Genomic DNA, 22,644 nt, shown 5'->3' on the forward strand with positions numbered 1-22,644 from the left:
CCCACAGATATTGAAGTTTCAAGGAGGCTAAGCAATTTTTCCATGTTGTAGATCCAATATCTGTGACTCAAACTCATTTTTATGACCCCAAAGCCCATCCTCTTTAATCATTATACACGTAATTGTTAGAAAGTTCATAAAGTCCTAAAGCCTGTTTATTGATACCCTGGGAAGAACTCCTAATTTGTTGAGAATCCATATATTTTCATTAGTAATGAAGAATATGTGTGGTTAATGAACTTGTTGTTTGGGATAACTTATTTAATGAATATATGAGAGTTTGTTGAGCAAGTATAATATTGAAATCTTGTCAGGTTCTATGACATGGACTTTATCCTTGAGAAGTTTACTGTTCCCATGGGAAAATAAGTTTTACAAAGTACAGAAATGGGAATGCAATATATATAAAGAGGACTATTATATATTCTTGATATTTCCATAAGTTACAGATAAAGAGTAAACCCTTCCTTTGTCATCCTTTGCAGTGGTCATTTATAAAAAGAGAAAAATTAAGCTCTCTCCTGGGAAATAGGAAGATTAGATGCATCATAAAAATGAGGTCTATATTCTGAGAAACTAAGACTTAAAAATGTCTTGGTCAAATTCTTGGTCGTTTCAGCAGCATGAACCCCAAGAAGGAGATTCAGTAATGTGTAGCCATTTCCCAAGAATTCAGACCATCTATCACAGACTCATGCTGCTAAGTTGTCATAGGTAAGGCAGTGGGACCCCTTATTAGTTTCTGCTTTTTGATTCGAGTAGGAGTTCTACTGACAGAAAACTTCAGAACTTCAAGTGATGCAACACAGTCTTGAGTCATTCTGGAAGAATAGTGCTAGTCTAGCAGCTTCACGGGGCATCCTCAAGTGTGGAAGCATGATTTAAGCGGATCAACCATCTGACAATCAGGACTGTCAGAAAAAGTGGTTTGTAGTGATAATTGAAATAACTGCTTTCTGCAGGAGGATAGTAGAAGAAAATTGTGCATCTGACTTGAGCAGCTGTTATATATGTAGTTATTACAGGTAATGACAGTGATCAGGTATGAGAGATGGATTATGTCAGGCTTCATTAGATATTTGTACAGTTTTAGTTTTGCTCTTTTTAGATTTCAGCTATTTAGGTTTAAAATATGATAGATTTAATTACTAAATGGCATTAGAATTTCCATCAAAAAAATATAAATGTTAGTCTGCTAATCATGCAGTTTAGTTTATCTCCTCCCATCTATGACAGTCATTTTATTTGAAACGTCTGAAAGAAGCATAGTTTATGTGTAGCTTTATGCTACATTTTTTTGCTTAATAATTTTTTTACATTTTATTTTACATAATGTGTCTATAATCCCCAAAACCTAACTTGTTACCATTAGTTTTTTAAATGGAGCAAGGATTTTGTAAAATTCTATTATGTCTCTGAAGTAACTAAATGGAAAATATGTTCAAAGAACAAAAATTCCTGTCATGGTGCACGAATTATCATTTGGGTTTATCCAGCTTCTAGTCATTGGAAGAAGTAATTTTCCAGACATACACAAATATCTTGAAGGATTTTATTTAATTTTAAAAGTACAATGCCAATTCTATAATTTCTTAAACTCATTCTTGAAGAATATAACTTAAATGATAACATTCCTTCTCATATTTGATTTGAGCAGACACTTGAGTATTTTAAAATAAATGGCCACCAGACTTTGACTTTACAGAAAGAATTCAAGACATACATAATAATTGTCCAGCTTTTGTGTGTGTGTGTGCGTGTGCGTGTGTGTGTGTGTGTGTGTGTGTGTGTGTGTGTAGGGTCTTAAACAAGACCTTTTGATTTCATAATAAGCAAGCTTAGGGATAATAAAACTTGACATTCTTAACTGTTACAAGTATTTATCCCTATGGCTTTGCGTAGTTATCATTTTGTTAATGATGTCGAAGCCAGAGTCATAAACTGAGCATGTACCCAAGGCACTACTGTAAATTTCATATAGAATTCACGTGGTCTCTTTGACCTAAGATTAAATTGGGATAGAGGAAAGAGAAAAAGATAATTTTCAAAAATGGAGCAGAAGCCAAGGCCAAAGAATACACCAGAAGGGTAGATGTGTGCAAATGTTCCCTATTTTTTTGCAATGAGATTTATTTAGATGGACCTTTTCATATACCAGATATTCTTGCCAGCCAACAAACACTGGATTGGGGCAGACTCTGCCTTTGTGTGTGTGTGTGTGTGTGTTGTGTGTATGTGTATGTGTGTGTGTGTGCGCGCACGCATGCAATAATGCACCCATGAGATAATACAAATAATCGGTGAAGGAATAATTAATGATGTGGCAGGGAATATTTTTTGATAAATGCTTGGGGAATGAGGTGACAGGCGTGAAATTAGAAAATTCCTTCAGTGATCTAAAATATAAATAGCTTTCGGAACTGAAAAGAGTTTCACAGCTGAAGATTTTATTGTGTTGAGGGGAAAAACTTTTTTCTCTCCCCCACTCCCTCCTCCTTTGCAAGTTGTTTGTCCATTCACAAAACAAATACTCTGAAGCCCAGCGCAGCTCATGGGAATAAATTTCAGGTCGAATTAGTACAGTTTCCTTGCTGTCAGGATGCTGGAATTAATGGTGTTTTGATGACATGAATTTTGAAGGGCAAACAAAGACGCTGAAGGGAGAGAGACATGACTCCTTAGAAGCTTGGTCCTCCTCTCCCCCAGCCTCTCTTGTCTTCCCTGTCATCCGTCTGCCAATCTCCCTGTCCATGGTTAGTTAAAGGCGCTTTTTATCCTCTTTTCTTTCCCACAGAGTTTGCCAGATCCGGCCCGGTGCCTGGGTTCCAGGAGGACACGCTGCAGTTGGCCTTCATCGACTTGAGACAAGTAAGTCTTTGTGTTTTTGTTTTTTGTTTTTCTTTTAAGATGTGTGACTGAAGACCATCAGGTCTTAAGGAAAAGGGGAGGGGTGGGGGATTGGCGTTGGCGATTCACACTGGAGACCTAAGACTTTTTCCCTGTGTTTGAGGCCACCTCTTTTATTTAGCTATCTGGGCTCCTTAGCTATGGCGGAGTTAAAGGTTTTGTGGGTGGAAGGGAAGGCAGGAGGTGGGAGGAGGGACCAGAGAGTAGAGGGACTCAAGTGACCCTCAAGTGATGTGACCCATTGTGCTGGAGTTGGCTTCTGCAGACACAGCAAAAAGATAACTCGGCAAACCCATGCTAAGCAGGTGCACTGAAGCAGAGACTGCTGCCTAGAGAACTTTTGTTTGGCGATAATGAGGGCAACAGCATTTAGGGAAAAAATGAAATATTTTACATTCTGGATTGTTGGCTTGATGTGTTGACTTTTTCTTTTACCTTTATTCTTCCTGTCTCTCCCTTTGTAGAATGTGGTCAGCCCCTAGTGACTAAGTGGCCATTTTTGAGGTGCTTACAAAGACCCTGGCCACTTGTCCTGACATGACAGACAATGCTATTAAGGATGTGTGTGGACAGCCAGGATTTAGGCATACCTGAGCTCTGTGAGTCGGTCTGATAGAAAGAGTCCTTCCAAAGGACTTTTCTTACCAAATGAAATGAGTGGGTTGGTAGGCCTTGGTGATTTGGGTACAGAGAAGCTGGATGAGCGGGTGGGGGTCAAAAGAGGGAGAAAGTTACTGGGCTCTGTCATCTCTTTACTCTGAAGATGGATGGGGTTGGATAAAAAAGTGTGAATGAAGTAAGAATCAATGACTGATGCTTCTTTCCTATTAAAACAATCTTTTTTTTTGTCTGTTTTAAAAAGGGGGCTGGCTTTGTTTCTCCTGCCATAATGATGCAGTGCCTCTTGTTTCCAGAGCTGACATAGTTTGCATTCTGAAAACTTTTAGATGCCCAGGGTATTTCTTAAAGCTGTAGGACCCCTTGTATTGGTAGCTTCCTTACCACTGTGACTCGATTCATGCTGGAACAGCTTTGAACCCATAATGGATGGCCTGAGCTACCCCTGAATTCTGGTAGATGGGTGGGGTAATCTGTCATCTTAATGACAATTCTGGAAAGCCTTGTTAAGCAGAAGACAGAAAATTGTGTCTGTATAGACCCGCCAAAGTTTGAGGATTCAGGCCGCGTCCCAGAAACGTGTGTCAACTTAATATTTGGGGGCTGAAGTGAGGGTTCTCTTACACATAAAGGACTTCTCAGCAGGATCACAAATGGAACTGAGCGACTGTCCACAAGAAGCCACGCCTTCCAACGGTGGATTCAGCAACTCAACTGAGATGTTCAGATTTTAATCCCTTGACTAATCTGAGGTTGAAAAAATAGATTTTGTGCCAGGGTTTTGTAGGGTGGAATCTAAATTTCGTTGGAGAAACACACTCAAGGGGAGAAAAACCTCCCTGTTCACATTCATGAGAAGGAAGGGTGGTTATTCTCTCTAGGTCGTGGTTTTGGTCCCCATGGAAAGCAGATAGTATTTGCAGAAAATGTTGACCAAGGGAATACACTAGAAAGCACAGCCAAAACAAGGTGGGTCTGAGGTGGGGTAAATGCTCAAGTTGTGACCTCCCAGCGGGAATTGTCATCCATGCTTATGTTCCTATTTTCTATTAGATTTCTATCTCGGAGTTCCTTAAGCAGTAAGAACAAAAACTCTAAAATCTTACTTATTATGAAAGAGTATACTTTCTCCTATGAGCATCACCTAATTGCTCTTTATATCTATCTCTATTAAAGCTGTTTAAAGTTCCCAACATTGATAGCTTAGAAAACATCCCTGGCTCTCAGATAGTAGCTCATTATTCACAACAATTAGCTTGTTGAACTATCATTAAAAAAAAAGAAGTTATCCTCCCATATCCCCAAAATATTTATCTCTTTGCTGTTCATCTTAGTCATTCTCATAAGGTATATAAAGTGAAACTTTTTTTTTAAGGAGGTTTCTTCTGAATTACAGTGATGCTCAAACTCAGATTACAATCCTGGTGATTCTTTTCCAGTGGAAATAATTTGATCTCAGCTGGATCTGGATATGTGTTCCTAAATTTGATGTCCTCTTGCATTTATTCTTTGACATTCTAAAATAAAATTAATGGAACTTCCAGCTTGCAAACCAATCTTAGAACCTTTAGCTTTATGTTTGATACTGTGTGATAACCCAGTGTATGCTTGAATATTCTTCTTACAAAGAAGTTACTTGCCCCAGAGTACTAAGTTCCATTCTAAAAAAGATTCTGATTATTAAAAAAAAATTACGTCGACTAAAATCTATTTCTTTTGATTTTGACCCTTTGACTCTACCTTTTTATGAACACGTCCCCCAATTTGTAGTATGGGCTTTCTGTTCTTGGTTTATTGAGCTTCCTGCTGAAGTTGAATTCACATGTAGCATATTTAACTTTTTCTCATCTAGTCTTTATATAGTTGATTTTTATGGACCAAAATTGGAGACTTAAGTCTCTGGTTTATGTTTTTTTTTCAGCATATTATTAACACAGACTCTTAATATTCTAGCCAGTATGAAGATTTTTGGGACATGAAATAGTGATTCAGCTTATTAACTGATTTCATCATCTATGTCGTTTATAAAGTAAGCCATAAATAATAGGATTAACCAAGAACGACAGAAGTTAAAGAAGAGTTAAAATTAAGGCAAGTTACAGTGGAACACACCTATTCAAGAAGGGGATAGATATCCCCAGTGCAATGCAAGTAGGATATTCTTTTACTGTCATCAAATCTATTTGACTCACTGGTTTATAAGTATATGCACGCTGCTCATGTTTTCATGTTCTCTTGATGTTAGAGTGTTTTGGACACTACCCATTGAGTGATAATTTTTAAAACATTCAAAGTATGAAATATTTTATGAAATCCTCTCTGTATATACTATAATTGTGGTGTCATTTTCAAACTATAAAATTATATTAAGAAGTAAATTAGATGTGGTAGCAAAACTATTCACCCTTTCCACCTGTCCTGTCTAATCTAAATTTGCTGTATCTTAAGGAAAAGAGTGAAGTGACATTTTGAATATGCAAGCTTTCATGATTTTTTACATTTGTGAAGCACGTTTACATGCATATCTCATTTGTCAGATTTCTGGGTGTAGAAAACCTGCTATTAATAATTATATGAATCAGTACAAGTTAGCATCTCCCTTTTTGACCACTTTATATTTTCTTACTTCTAAGTTTATGCAGGGAGGATTATAGCAAAAGTGAAAGGCTGACTTATTAGCTGACTCTAAATGACATCTACACTCCAAATACTAATAATTACTGTCCTTTCAGGTTTCATAATGAAAGTTACAATATAAGGGCCTTTAGTAGATTTTCAGTAGTCATTAATTCAACAGTACTATTAGGTAGATAATGCTTGTGAATTACAGAATTTGATCATAAGTGCATGTAATACTGTTTCTGTTCTCCAGGAATAAAGAATTAATCAGCAATTTTTTTCTTTATTCTAATGCACAGCATACGGTGATAAGCACTAAATTGAATGAAAAAACCCATTGTATACATTTTGATTGTTTTGGCAGCTTTTGCTGCATAGCAGATCACCCCAACATGTATTGGCTTAAAACAAGAACCGTTTAGGTCAAGTATGTACAGATTGGCAATTTAGGATAGGTGTGATGGGTTCATTCCTACTTTGATATCAGCTTCTGGGTTGTCTTAGTTGCCTTGTATAGAATGCCTTAACTTGGCTGCTTTTCTAAGCCCCACGTGCTCTCTCATCCACCAGCAGTCTCACCTAAGTTGATTCGCATGGCATCTTGGCAGGCTTCCAGAAGAACTAGAGGAAATGTGCAACCCCCTTGAGGTCCACACTTGGAGCTAGCAAACATCACCTCTACTACATTTTGTTGGCTAACTACAGCTATTCACCAAACTCCACCTTGTATTTGATTTGGTATACTCTACTTTTATATTATTGTCGCAAAATAAGCAACACAAATCAAGGTTCAGGTTGTATCTATCACTGAAGATTTTTAAAAAAGGGTCTTTATGGGTCTAAGTAGCTATAAAGTATTTTTTAGAAAAGAGGAAGAGTTAGACTAAATGAAGTTGGGCATTGATATCAGCAGAAATTATTTCAAGCTTAGAAAATAGCAGGTTTTTTTCCCTTAAATTTTTATTAGTGAAACACCATGAGGTACAGTTGTAGACTTAAAAATTTTTGTGCTTGGGTTTCAGTTATACAATAATCGAATACCCATCCCTCCACCAGTGCCCATTCTCCACCACCACCAGTCCCAGTGTTCCTCCCAACCCCTTCCCCCCATCCCACCCTACCTCTGTGGCAGGGCATTCCCTTTTGTTGAAAATAGCAAGTTTTAAGTCATGTTTTAAAATATGTATATATTTGGTGTGTATGCTATAACTAGGATCTTGGTTATATTTCTTTTAATTGTTAGGCCAGTCTCTAAATTCATTATTGTTTATCTTTACTATTCCTTCCCCTCGTGATCCTCTTTTTCTGTTTTATGTCTTATTCTGTTCCTCATGAAATGCCTCATATTGCGAGCCAGCCTTTGACATTTCACATTTCTCGTATTCACATTTGTTATAAGGGAGTCTTAACCTCCCCAGGTAATTATTACATGATTTATGTAATTCATGTCTGTTTCATGTTTGATGAACAGGAAAAGGTTTGACGCTTATCTTCAGTAACATGACATTAATTTCTGTTCCTTGGCCCAAACTGTTAGTACTTCCGATATACATAAGTTTTTTAAGCTGAATGAACAAGGGTGTGACATTGCGTCAGATCTCCTGAATGGAGCTTGTTGGCAACGACTCTTATACAGCAAAGCTATCCCAAGATATCTACAGCTTTTTTTAGAGTGAGCTGGTGACATTCCCTCTAGGCCAGTTATTCCCCAATTTCTAAACCTTTAGTCTAAAGTAAACACAGTGCATTTCCATTGCAGGCACTTCACTTATCTTGAAAACAACTCTACAACCTAGGAGAAATAATTGTATATTTCTGTGGAGATTTTGAACAAATTCAGATGCTATTTCTGTTACAAGTATATTACAGAAAAATCAACACTGTCAGTTAGTTAATACCAGAAAGGAAAACCTGGGAGCAACTCAAGAATTTTAACTATGTAGGACTGCTTCTCCAATTTCTCAGTCTTTCTTTATTCTGCTTAATGAGATTTTGAATTTTTTAAAATACCTATTTCCTTCCTTTTTCTTTGGCCCTGTCCTCAAGTCTGATGACCCAAGCGTACCACGAAGAGGAACTTTTCTTTGACTGTGGTTGGATTATAATGGCTGAAAAAAGTCTTAATTTCTCTTAAAATTAATATCCATCATATTTTAGCTTTAAGGGGGAGCCTCATCCAAAAGCAAGCTTTGTTGCAGCACTTAACAAAATGATATGTTTGGTAGAAGTTCTTTTTTTGTCCTTAACTCTGGCGACTCTAATCAGCTAAGAGAGCACAAAAGAAACTGGGATGGGAGTGGGGCAGACACACATCTTAAAAGGCCCAAAGGGTTAGTATTCTATTTTTCATCACAACTGTTCCACTGTTTTTCACAGAAAGAAAGCTATCTCCCACATATATTTCTTCTGTGACCCTTAACCTGCTGAAATGTAATTTGAGGTCTTTGGGAGTATGGCTTATAATCTTGCTAAATACCTAGTGAACAACTGCCAAAGAATTGTGCTAGAAAGAGGAGAGGTGTGGAATTTGGTAGTAGGGGGGATTTTTTAATGAAAGGATCTTCCTGGTGGAGGGAAATAGAAATGGTATATAAACATAGCAGTGAAGTGTATGCTCAGTGATATCCATGGAAATACTCTCCCAAGAGTCAACCATCCACTGTGTCTGACCTTAAACAATGATTATTAAATCTGTTCCACAGTCAGAAATCAAGCAGCTTGATAGCTCATAGAATCGTAAGATTGAGCTACAACTGACATGGGTTTGGGGGTTAGAAAGAATAGTTTAAGCCACACTGCACATTATTTTGGAAAATATTGTCTGAACTTCTGATATGGTAGCATGTATTTGTAATCTTAGAAATGAAATCCAGAGCCATCAAATCCCAAAGGCATTTGGTTATTAGAAAAGGATGTAGTAAGATATCAGATAGCCTGCTCAGAGATCTCTTGACTGATATTAAAAAGTTCCTGCAAACTCTAGCCCATGTTTTGATACAGGCACAGGAAGTACTTGGATGCTTCCCTATAGAAAGAGCATTCGTTCATCTGATAAACACTATACCTAACACTGTTACAGGTGTAGTATTATGGAAGACAGTCTAGAAAATAAAACACGGGTCCCCTTCCTAAAAGGCAATTCCTATATTATATATGCATATGATGCGTGCCTTTTCAAAATTCTGCTTTTCACAGATTCTTTCTCTGGTGGCCCTGGTATTAAAAGAGGATGTCATTTTGTTTGGAGTTTTATTTTTCCTCCCATCGGTGTTGTATGTTTCACTTTAAGAAAAGCTTTAGAGTTTTTTGGTAAGATCCTCAGGGCAAGGCTAAATCTGCTATATACTTGATAACTTTACCTACAGAGGGTTGAGACTCTGCCACAAATCAAATGGATAACTTGAAATGCTTCAAATTGTGGTTCTTTTGTTTTTTGAAAGCAGAGATTATTTTGCTTATTTGAGAAAATTGTTTTATCCAAGTTATTTTGACCAACACCCATAGCCTAAGTAAAGCCTCTAACCTCAAAGGAAGCTTTGGCAGAAAATGATTCCTATATCCAAGGAAATGAGAGCTACTGCCTTTCCGTCTGGTTCTGTAAAGAGCGATTAATAGTACTATTTCTGAGAATAGATTCTCTTGTGCTAGACTTCTGACCTTAATAATACCCAAGGCTGCGCAAGCCATGCATCCAGGGTACAGGTGATGAAAGTCTTTAGCTACTAGGGTATTGTTAAAGCCTCTGAAAACCAGATATGAGTCATTACCAAAGTGTGACATTAGGAACTAGAGTCATCATGGAAAATTAATAGAAGGAAATCCCCCATAATACATAACTTATTCTGGGACTTATTGAATGTCTGGTTGACTGGAAAAGGGTCTATTCTAGATCTGCTGAGATATTGTCTCTCCTTATACCAGTTTGTTAGCTGAAAAGGAGATAAGCTCAGAAGCCAGTGTCTGAGGTTTTTTTTATTATAGAATCCATTTTTTTCACTATAGTTAGATCCTATGAAATAACATTGAGGCAGAGTACAATGGTTTGGTATTGAAACTCATGTAAGATGATGGCCAAGTACTCAATGCCTCTTTTGCTGACCATGACACCCAAAAGGAGAGAGAGAACAGGGGGGAATGCCCTGCCACAGTAGCAGGGTGGGATGGGGGGATGGGGGGGAGGGATATTATCCATGATGGCGGAAAATGGGCACTGGTGGAGGGATGGGTATTTGATCATTGTATAAACGAAACCCAAGCACAAAAATTTGTAAATCTACAACTGTACCTCTGGTGTTTCACTAATAAAAAAAATAGTACAATAAAGGATAAAATACACCCAAAGAAACTATTTGTTATGTGCTTAACAGCATAGTCTCTAAATAAACATCGATTTAAAAAATAAAAAAAAATTTTAATTTTTTGAGAATCGTCCATACTGTTTTCCAAAAGGGTTGGACCAGCCTGCATTCCCAGCAGCAGTGAAGGAGGGTCCCTTTCTCGCCACATCCGTGCCAGCACCTGTTGCTTTTGTTCTTGTGGATGTGGGCCAGTCTCTGTGGTGTGAAATGATATCTCATTGTTGTTTTGATCTGCATCTCTCTGATGATTAGTGATGTAGAGCATTTTCTCATGTGCCTTTTTGCCATTCGGATTTCTTCTTTGCGAAAGTTTCTGTTCATTTCCTCGCCCCATTTTTTGATGGGGTTGGGTGATTTCTTCTTGTGTAGTTTAACCAGTACCTTGTATATCCTTGATATCAACCCCTTGTCGGATGTGTATTTGGTGAATATTCTTTCCCATTCTGTAGGCTGTCTTTGTATTTTGGTCACTGTTTCTTTTGAGGTGCAGAAGCTTCTTAGTTTAAGATAGTCCCATTTGTCTATCTCTGTTTTCACTTGCTCGGCCAGTGGCGTGACATCTTTGAAGATACCACTAACTTCAATATCATGGAGAGTTTTGCCAACTTTGTCTTCAATAAACATTATGGATTCTGGTCTGATGTTGAGGTCATAAATCCATTTCGATCTTACTTTTGTGCATGGCGTTAGGCAGAGATCTGAGCCCACTTTTTTGCATGTAGCCATCCAGTTTTGCCAGCACAATTTATTAAAGAGGCTTTCCCTGCTCCATTTCACTTTTCTTGCCCCCTTATCGAAGATTAGATGATTATATGTTTGGGAGAAGATGTCAGTATATTCAACTCTGTTCCATTGGTCTGCAACTCTGCCTTTGTTCCAGTACCATGCTGTTTTGATTATTACTACTTTGTAGTAGAGCTTGAAGTTAGGTTGATTCCTCCCATTTTCTTTTTCCCAAGAATTGCTTTAGCTATTCGTGGGGGCTTATTGTTCCCATTTGACCCAGCTATAGCACTCCTGGGAATATATCCCAGAGAGGCAAATAGGTATAGTCGAAGTGACATCTGCAATTGTTTGTTCATTGCAGCACTCTTTACAATAGCCAGAATCTGGAAAAAACCTGAGTGCCCGAGAACAGATGACTGGTTAAAGAAACTTTGGTACATTTACACAATGGAGTACTATGTAGCTGTTAGAAAAGATGAAGTTATGAAATTTACATACAAGTGGTACTACATGGAAAGTATCATGTTAAGCGAAATGAGTCAGAAAGAGCGGGATAGACACAGAAAGATTGCATTCATCTGGGGAACATAAAGCAACAAAACGGGAGACTAACACCCAGGAATGGCTCAGATTAGTACCAGGAATTTTGCTCCATGACTTGAAGGCCAGCCACATGTGCTAGGTGAGAAGGAAGCTCAGATAGAGAAGAGAGCACCAAATAAAGGGTGTTGTGAAGACCCTCCCAGGGTGGGAGAGACATGCTAAAAGTAGTCTATAGACCAAACATGATTGCCACTCAATGCCTCTCTGGCAAAACACAGTACCCAAAAGAAGAGAGAGAGAACAAGGGGGAATGCCCTGCCACAGCGGCAGGGTGGGACGGGGGGGGGGGGGGGGGATGGGGGGTGGGAGGGATGCTAGGACCCGTGGTGGGGGAGGATGGGCACTGGTGGAGGGATGGGTACTTTATCATTGTATAACTGAAACCCAAGCACAAAAATTTATAAGTCTATAAGTGTACTTCATGTTGTTTCACTAATAAAAAAATGATAAAAAAAAAAAAGAAAGAAAATCTATCAGTCTGGCTTTATCTTTGCCTGAAATATTTTTAAGGGGGTTTACTTAAAAAGTGTAAGCCTTGATAACTACTGTGATCTTGTCTGACAATGCATGTCAAATAATACAAGCTTTAAAAAGACTTCTTGAATGAAACATGAATAAATTTTTAAAAAGTTGCTGACAGTAATAAATAAATAAATAAATAAATAATAAAAAAAGTTTAAAAAAAAGATGATGGCCAAGTGACATCAGAATGAGTTGGGAAAGCTCTCTTCTCTTCATCTTCCTCTCACTATGGAAAGAATTTTATATCTCAAAGCTTGAATTCTTAAAGATTTCACAGAATTGTTTTGAAGGCTGGGAATCAAAGGAATGGGAACAAGAATTAGGGCATGCTGAGCACCTTAAATCCATGGTAGTGTTAGATGAGGTAGATTCCTTGTTGACTTTTAGTTGGAATCCTGGAAAGGAGAGTTGAAGTACTAGTGAATTCTATTTTCCAGGGATTTCGCTGTTCCTCAAAGGGAAAGCACATCTATTTGTTAGGAGGATGGGCCCAGGTTCTTTGCACACCTGTGCTTTGTGCAAAGAGAACTTCTGCACCTCTTTGGAGGGCTCTCTAGGCACTGTCCTCCCGTTGTTCATCGATTTGCTTGAGCAGGCCCAATAACGTCTCCATTGTGACAATTGTTACTGCGTTTGGCATATCGAATACGACACTGGGAGCTTGCCAGGCTTTGCCGTGCAGGCGAGATACTCTCGGTAGCTTGCCGGCACTCCCAGAGGGGCGGAGGAATCGAACTTGGGTCGGCCATGTTGGCCGCTTGCAAGGCAAACGCCCTACTCGCTGTGCTCTCTAGATAATTTGTGTATCTGGGAATGCTGACTCATGAATGAAAGGCACTGTGAGTCCTGTCAGGATTTCTCTCCTGTCAGGATTTCTCTCCCCCCCCCACCGCCACCCCCAACTTTTATTAAAGCACAGTGAGTTGCAAATATTTGTGATTGGGTTTTTGACACACAGTATTCTATCACCAATCCTGCCACCAATGTCAACTTCCCTCCACCAATGTTCTCAGTTTCTCTCTCCTACTCTCCCCCTCCCCCATCATACCCTCATTTGCCATCTTGAGAGGCATCTTTTATGTTTGTTCAGTAAAATTTGTGTCTCATAATCTCAATGTTGTTGACTCTGGTTTGGATATCCTGTCAGGAATCTTAAAATTGTATTAATTGCAGTGCTACAGAGACCAGCAGAGATGTAGGATCTTCAATTAAAAGCAGTTGGGGAACATGATGGCCTCTCACTATCTGTATTGCAAACCATAATGCCCATAAGTAGAGAGAGAGTAGTAGGAAAACTGTCTGCCATAGAGGTAGGGGGAGAGATGGGACAGGGAGCAGGGAGAGGGCTACTGGGGACATTGGTGGTGGAGAATGTGCACTAGTTTAGGGATGGGTGTTCGATCATTGTATGACTGAAACTCAAACATGAATGCTTTGTAGCACACGGTGATTCACTAAAATAAAATAAAGTAATAAAATTTTAAAAAGCAGTTGTAGATAGTCTTTTGGTATATTTTCCCATGAATAATACAGTTGGGTTTGGCATTTGACTCATGGGTCTCCCAGGCTAACATTATCCATTGTTAATTGTCAACCTGTACAGAGTCTGCACAGTACAAGCTTAGAGTTGGTAAGTGCAATGCTTTCTACTTTTGACCTAGAAAGACTGTTGGAATATAGAGCAAGCTTGCCAATTAGTGCTAGAAGTCTAAGGCATATCTTTCCAGAAGAAAAGGTGGTCCTCACCTTCCTACCCTTTTGCCCTTAAAAAAAAATCCCTGTAATTTGTTGGTTGGTTTAGTTTAGTTTGCAGGCCCAGCCTTTTGTTTATTTGGACTCAGGGATCACGCCAGGTGGGACTCAGAAAACCACATGCTGCTGAGAATTCAAACCAGGGTCAACTGCATGTAAAGCAAGTGCCTTACCTGCTATAGTGTCTTTTCTGGCTCCAATAGGTATATGCGCCTGGTGGCAGTCTCACTCTGTCCCCCTTGATAACAAGTTCTGAGTCCAGATACAAGTGTTCCTAACATTACCTCTTTGTGTGAAGAGCTAATAAGCAGTGCTTGGGAAGTCACCTGGAAACATTGTCCATGGTTCTTAGAGAGTGTTGATGATTCTCTCACGGTTGATTATATGAGAGCGAGGTCATCTGCTAGGCCGCACACTGTAGTCCTCTCTGCTCCTCCCATTGAGCCTAGTCTCAGATGCTAAGGTGGTTTCTCCTCACCTCCGCCACACAGCATGAAGATGCAAACCCACAAATATGCACGTCTATTTAAGAGAACCATCATCACCACTGAGTTTCCCTGGGAGCCGTGGTATATCTGAGGCTGTACTGAACCTGGCGTCTTCAACTTTTTCTACTCATAACTTTATTTGGCCCAAGACATTCTTACATGTCTTGGTACATAGGTATACAAAATACATGTATAAATAAAACTGTTAGTGGGAACACATCCTACATTAACTTATTTTTAAATAATTTTTTGAAAAATGACATGACATCACATAGGATTGTGGGCCATTGTTTTAATAGTCTTGGTATTAATGGACAGAGAGCCAAGAGAAGGGCAGCAGAACCAGACTTTAGAACTAATTTCTAGCCACTGTGTCCTACAGATAGCCGCTGGAGGGCAGCAGAGAGTGAGAACAAAGGGCAGGATCTAAGGAACTAGGGGATAATTCAATTTGCCAAAAAAAAGAAGCCCCCCCCCCCCCTTAGTTTAAGTGGTTTAGCTTCCTGGGAGCCACAGATGTAAGCATGGATCCCTTGGGAATAAAGACCAATAGGAGCATCCAGAACTTTGATCTGAAGGTTAAAACTCTTATCCTAGGCAAGCTCTAGAACCTGGAACATGTTTTTTAAAAAGAACTAGCTAATACTGACTAGCAAAGGAGAATCTGTGAATACAGGGAACTGAAAGGACAATCTGAAATGTCCTGTACAAGAGCACAGGTAAATACAGATTAGGAACCAAATGAAAGAAAGCACTTAGGGCAAGTCAGAGTGAAGACTGAGTGAACGTAGGCAGGAGAGATTGACTGGTTTTCGGAGGCAGTCATCCTCTACCAAAGAAAGGAGACTGTACATACCAGTAAGCAGGAAATTTGAAAGGGGTCAGTTTTGGTGCAAAATAACCAGTCATATATTTGGGATTCTCATCTCTGTATGCAATTCCTCCTTGGTTTGCCAGCATCATGTCTCTCTTGGTCTTTCTTGATTTCAACAGCAAATAACTCATTGAGAATGTGGAAGCAGAGATGGAACAGCATTCTAAGATATGCGACCATAGTATTTTTATATATGAAATAAAATAAAACTTGGGCAAGAAACCTTTTTAATAGCATTGGCGAAAGAACAACCCATTTTCCTAGAACACATTATTTGCTCCTCTTTTATGTTTTAGACTAATGTTTGCTAAGACTGTCCAGTGGAAACAACAACAACAAAAGACCAGCTGTGATGTCTGGTTGCATAGGCAAGATCTCAGTCAGTCTAGGAACTTGGGATCTATTGTCTATAGGTAGCAGAGAACAGTTTGGAAATCTCTTCTAAGTGCTGAGTTCTTTACAGTTTTCCAAAGCCCTTAAGTGCAGAGAAAGAAGCTCTTGCTAGGTTCCTTAAACTTCTACTCTCTCTCTCTCTCTCTCTCTTTCTCTCTCTTCTTTGATGTTCCCTTCAAACATCAGGAGAATGACACTCCCTGACCCACAAATTCTACATGCATGGATTTAGGATATCACAGTGATGAATGCATTTAGAATTGGGAAGTCCTGGGTTATTAACTGTGACAAACTATTTGACATCTCTAAGATAATTCCCTACTGTCAATGTCAGATACTAAGTAGCATGACTACATTGACTTATTTGATGCTTATTCTAACACGTTAAGAATAAAATATTATTATATCTCACTTTAAGAACTATGATAATAGGTTATTATAAAATCTTCACATTTTATAGGCAAGGATCTGTTCCCAATATATTTATTCATAATCTGTTATCATGCATATAGTAAGTGAATAACTAAATAAATTATGGCATGTCCCTGTAAGAAATAGGACTCATCGTAAAAATCAGTGAACAACTTCTGCATCAAATTATACACTTTGTATAAAAATCTTTAAAATGCAAATTAATCTAGAATTACTAACGTCTAGTTGTTTGAGGATAAAGGGTTCAGATTGACTATACAGGAGTATACGGGAGTTTCCTGGGATAATATAGATCTTATTTTTTATCTCTGTGTACATACTTGTAAAAAGATGGAACTGTTCACTTGAAAAAGGTCTATTTTATTATATACAAATTATATTAGACATAAATCAGTTTAAAAACTAACTGCTTTAAAAGAATAGCTCAAGTTAGATTTTTATTTTATCAAGACAAATTAATGGAAAAGTATAAATTTTTTTAAATGGCACTAGAACAATATACATTCTATAAAAAAAACATTAACTCTTATTATAACTCACAGTATACTCAAAAATTTATTCAAATGTATCATCAGAGATATAAATATAAGACAAAGCACTATAAGAAAACATGAGTCTTATTTTATGAGGGAAATATTCATTATCACCATTTAAAAACAAACAAAAGTAACTAACACTGTCCTCCCGTTGTTCATCAATTTGCTCGAGCGGGCCCAGTAACGTCTCCATTGGAGACTTTGTTGTTACTGTGTTTGGCATATCGAATATGTCACAGGTAACTTGCCAGGCTTTGCCAATCAGGCGAGATACTCTCGGTAGCTTGCCGGGCTCTCCGAGAGGGGCAGAGGAATTGAACCCGGCTCGGCAAGGCTGGCTGCGTGCAAGGAAAACGCCCTACCACTGTGGTATCACTACAGCCCATCACCATTTAAAATTAGTGTAAATTCTGTATGATCTTCAGTTGAGAAAATTACTTTAAATTCTTAGTTGACTTTGGATTTCTATTATAAATGACACCAGTTTTATATCCCATTATTTAGCTATTATTTGTACATGAAGTTATTTTTAATGTTATATTATTGCACTTAAATTGTAATATGTGTGCCTATACCTTGCACTTTAAAAATGTCTAATATACTCCTTAGGTAATTTCTTTGTGCAAGAGTTACAAAAACATTTTTTAACTTTTAAATGCTGCTAATTCTTATAACAAAGAATTATAATAACAGAAATACACCTAGCAGTGTTCATACATTTGTTTCCTTACAGCCTCACCAGAACCTTCTATAATTTGTTTATGCTAAATATTTAGTAATTTTAATATGTGTAAGATGGTATCTTGTTTTTTATTCCACATATTCTTATGCTATGCATCAATATTGAGTGACCTGTGTGAATATCAGTAAGGACACAGATATAATAATGTGTGATTTGAAATCTGATTTGATGAATGTCTAATTTAACTTTTAATTTATTACCATCTTATAAGACTAATATCTTTAGAGAGTTAACTACTGATGAAAAGTGCCATATGATTTTGTATCAAATGAAGCAAGCCAGAAAGCATTATAGGTGTTTCAGGACAGGATGTATTACTGTGCATTTATAAACACTAATTCTTGTCTTTGAGTTATTTTTTTATAAATGAATCAGGGACTAGTTTTGTGCTTTAGTTTGATTTTGGTTATTTGATTTTTATAGAAGTATTTTGTGAACTTGTAAGCTTCACTATGGTGTCTGAGTATTATGGTCATCAGGGAAAAATGAATCTGTTAATAATAAAAGTATTAAACTTCTTTCTTGGCTTCTGTATTATTACAGAAAAGAGCAAAATATCATGCTCTTGGCCAAGAAGGTTAAGGTACAACTTTTTAATTTATTTTTTAATTTTAATTTTTATTTTTGTGTCACCATGAGATAGAGTTACAAAGCTGATCATGGTCGGGTTTCAGTCATACAGTGTTCCAACACTCATCCCTCCAGCAGTGTACATTTCCCACCACCTATGTCCCCAATTCTCCTTCTACCATCCTTTCCCCAGTGTCTGTGGCAGGCACTTTCCTTCTTTCTCATTCTGTCTCTGTCTCTGTCTCCGTCTGCCTCTATCTCTGTATCTCTTTGTCTCTCTCTGTCTCTTTCTCTTTCTTTCTTTCTCTCTTTCTCTCTGTATCTCTGTATCTCTTTCTCTTTCTCTCGTCTGTGTGGTTTCTGTCTCTGTCTCTGTCTCTCTCTCTTTCTCTATCTCTCAGTTTCTGTCTCTCTGTCTCTCTCTTTCTCCTCTTTAGGGCATTATGGTTTATAAAGCAGGTACTGGGGAGATTATCGTGTTTGTTTTTTTACCGGTTTTCAGCACACAGATCTTATCCAGAGTGATCATTTCCATCTATATTTGTCATGGTGGTCCCTTCTCTGTCCCAGCCGCCTTCTTGCCTTCTCCCCCAGCATTTGAGATAGTCTTCCAACTGTGGACTAATCCTCCTGGTATGTTTTAGGCCCCTTGTATTGAGGATCTTTTACTTATCTGCTTCCTTCTGCCTCTTGTTATCTTTTAAAAAAGCATAATTATAATTGTGACATATGTCTGCTTAAAATTTTGTTGTTCAAAATTTATGCAGCTTACCATGACATGAATGGAACTAAAGTATCAGGCTGATTTGAAGTCAGCCCAAAAGAAAGAGATAGACACAGGATGCTCTCTCTCATATGTGGTATTTAAAGATGCAAGTAGGGAAGCAACAGATGGCTGTGGGCAGCAGAACTAGAAAATTGGTTTACAAAACTAATTTGTAGAGTCGAGGCTGACATGGCTTGAATGGGGCTTTTGGTGGAGAAAAGTGGATTCTTTGGCGTTGGAATAATGTATGCATGTTATTAGCAGTATTGTAAACCAGAGTATCTCAGTAAAGATTTAAATGTATATATATATAGAAATTTATACCGAGAGTATTCGATATGCCAGACACAGTAACAACAAAGTCTCCAATGGAGACGTTACTGGGCCCGCTCGAGCAAATCGACGATCAACGGGAGGGCCTTTACCTTTACCTTTATGTAATCTATAAAACATTATAGATAACTATAACTATATATATATACATTTATATAAAGTTGTCCAAAGAACAAGGGGAAAACTCCGAGTGAATTCAATCCCAGATATTCTTTCTAGTCTCATTTTCCTGTCACTCTTCTTTATTTAAGTTCTGCCAGGACCATGCTTAACACCTCCTTGGTCCCCAAACTTTGTAAGCTTTAGACCCCCTTTGCCTGTCACAAAGTGTTCTCTTGGTAGAGTGACAAACTCCTTCCTGTTCTTCCCAGCTAGGCTCAAATGTCATCTCCTTTATAAATCCTTTCCAGTTTTCTCAGGAAGATTAATTGTTCCCCCTTTGGATGTCTGACATTTTGTATGTCCCTTTATTAGAAATTCCTGTGTAATTACTTGTTTAATCATCTGCCGTCTTCTTTAGATTCTGAGTTCGCCAAGGACAGAAACTCAGTCTTATATTTTCTCACATTGGCCCATTCCCCAGTGAGTAACACAGTTTCTGTTAGGTATTATACTCTCAAAACTGCTCTCTGAACTTAATACTTTTTGGTAACTAAAATATAATAAATAATAGGACTTAAATTATTAGTAACATTTCAGACGTAAATAGAATTAGATTGAATTTATAAAAATATTCGTACTCAAACTCAAATTTACATTTCTATAAACAAATAATATTTATTGTTGTCTTCCCACTCTGGGCTTTTAATGTTCACTTTTCTTTAATGTTGTGAAGTACAGAGGTCACAGCCTGGGAAAGGCAGGACCAGATAGAGAAAGGGATCTTAGTTGATAGTCCTGGGACGTAACACATGAGAACTGCCTGTAGTGAGAGCCTGGGAGAAGACAACCACTGAACGGCAGCTGGTTCATGCTGAAAATTCATAGTTTTTCATCGATAAATTATTCTTATTTCTTCTCAATTCTTCCCAGCCTAGAAAGCACCTGGACTCAAGTGTCAGATGTTAGCCTTTCTATTTCTATTCCCAAATGTAGATCTTTTTTTTCTCTCTCTCTTAGTGAAAATGTACCCTTGGAATTCATCCAGAATTTCATCTTTGTTATATTCCTCTGAGATGTATGTGGCCCCGTAACCGAACTCCAAAATTAGACCAGAATGTCAATCCAAACTCGGAAACCAAATCAAGATGTTGCAGTCTTTCTAGGAATGACTTTGGGAGTAGTTTACAAATAATTCCTGCCCAAGCAGTGAGGAATTTTGAATGAAAATTATTAATGTTGTGGAAATGTAATATCACCTACTTCTCCATGCCAGAAATATATGTATCTTCATCATGAAAAATAATAAAAGAACTGTTAAGTTTTATTTTAGTATAGCTTAAAATATTCTGAAACTTAAGTTCCTAGTTTCCCATTCTCCATTAATTTTTTTTTCTTCTGTAGTTCTCATCTCAATGGCAATTCTGATTTTTCTGTTGAAGGAATGAAAAACCTGGAATAATCCTTTACTCCTCTTTCTTATGTACAATATACAATTTGTAGTAAATTGTGTTTTTGATCCCTTCAAATATATAATAAAACAAACATTTATAACTATTGATTTTATTATTATTCAAGTAATTATTTCTCAATGTATTAATGCAAAATATCTTGTTTTATTTTAGGGGGTTATACTTGGCAGTGTTCAGGCCTTACCTCTAGCTCTGCACTCAGGAATCACTTCTAGTGGGGCTCTGGGGACCATATGAGGTACAGGGTATTGAACCAGGGTTGGCTACATGCAGAGCAAGCACCTTACCCATTAGACTATCTCTTTGATCACTCCTTGTCATTTTGATTAGGACCGCCTTGATAATTAGTGATAGTGGACAATGTTTCAGATGTCTTCTGAGTGTTTTTAATAAAGAAAAAATGAGAAACAGTAACTTTTAACAGTTGCTCGTAGTTGAATATCATAATTAAAATCACAAATCCAGATAATTGCATGTAAAGAATACATATTTACATATACAGATATGTGCATATAATATAATATAATATATAATCAAGTGATCAAGTCAAGAAAACACTGAAACACTTAAAGGATTTGGGGAGTTACTAAGTGAAATCACTTTTATTTCTTGAACTCAGTTGAATCAACTGTGAAGTTAAGGTTTTAAATTATAAAGGAATATATTTTCCTTTCAATTCTGATCTCTGAACTATTTATCTCTTCTTTTGTAAGTGGATAGTATATTTGAATATAACTTGAGATAAGCCTTATTCTGAGTCATCCTGTTTTGGGAAAGAAGTATTTTCCCCTTTTTTCAACTGGGCCTACTCTCCCCAACAGGAAAAAATGTGTTCAACGGGGATAAAAGGATTTTTAGGACTCCTATGGTCTTTGTTGCCTCTTTTGGAATAGGAGAACAAGACAAGATTCTGTGGTCATGTGCTTCCTACAAGAAAGAACAGAGATTTAATTTATGCTAAGCCCTGGAAGTTATCTTACTACTTTTTGAGATAGCCTGAATCTAGTTAGCTTTTTTATAGTTTCAACAGACTTAAATAATTTGGAGACTTGGTGAGGTAAATGAAAACAAGCAAAAAAAAAAAAAACACAGAAAGTTGGTAGTCGTTTCCTAAAATTTTAAGAAGCATAATAATATATTGAAACCTACTATTTATTAGAGCAGATCTAGTTATTTGGTAAATTTTGAACTGTGCTATGTAACTATGTTCTGAACATATCTTCTTATAGATTCCTTATTATTAAATATGATATATATTTAGCATGTAATCAATTCAGTCTTCAATAGATAATTTGACTATCAGATTTTAGTATTCATAATAACAAAGACAAATCTTTAAATCTTTTTACACAGCATTCAAAAGGAACAACCAAATAAGCATATAATGACCTAACATTGGGAAAGATCAAAAAATATACGCCAGTCTTCATAGGATAGAGTTTCCCAACTTTATCTCCTGAATTAAGAAATAGTTTTTTACTAGTGTTAGAACCAAGGCTAACCTCTGGTAGTCATTTGTGTGAACTAATGATTTAACATTACCTAGATAAGTTCATTTATCTTTTTGTGACTCAGTTTTTTCACTTATAAAATGCAGATAATAATAGTACCTACCTTTTATAATTTTAGTCATGGCTAAATAAACTAATCTATGCAGTGCACTAAGCACACTGCTTATCATGTGCTAGCATTCAATAAGTATTTATGACTTATAATTGTCCTGGTTTACCGTACATTTCAGGATCATGCTTATGTATTCACTTGTGATATATTAAGCAAAATGTAGAGGTACCTCCTCCCAGTCCCTCTATGAGTTACCTCTGAACTCCTAAAT

The 22,644-nt window shown here is 37.4% G+C and overlaps 1 protein-coding gene across 1 annotated transcript in view; it reads left to right on the forward strand.

The window, feature by feature from the left end:
* EXOC6B (exocyst complex component 6B) overlaps positions 1 to 22,644 on the forward strand; it is a 598,998-nt gene that overhangs the window by 454,526 nt on the left and 121,828 nt on the right. Inside the window, exon 20 of the mRNA XM_056129778.1 lies at positions 2,795 to 2,868. Within this exon, the coding sequence (XP_055985753.1) occupies positions 2,795 to 2,868 (74 nt within the window). The remainder of the gene's footprint in view (positions 1 to 2,794; positions 2,869 to 22,644) is intronic.

The sequence above is a fragment of the Sorex fumeus genome, unplaced genomic scaffold, assembly GCF_029834395.1.
Source record: "Sorex fumeus unplaced genomic scaffold, SorFum_2.1 ptg000006l, whole genome shotgun sequence".
Taxonomy (NCBI): Eukaryota; Metazoa; Chordata; class Mammalia; order Eulipotyphla; family Soricidae; genus Sorex; species Sorex fumeus.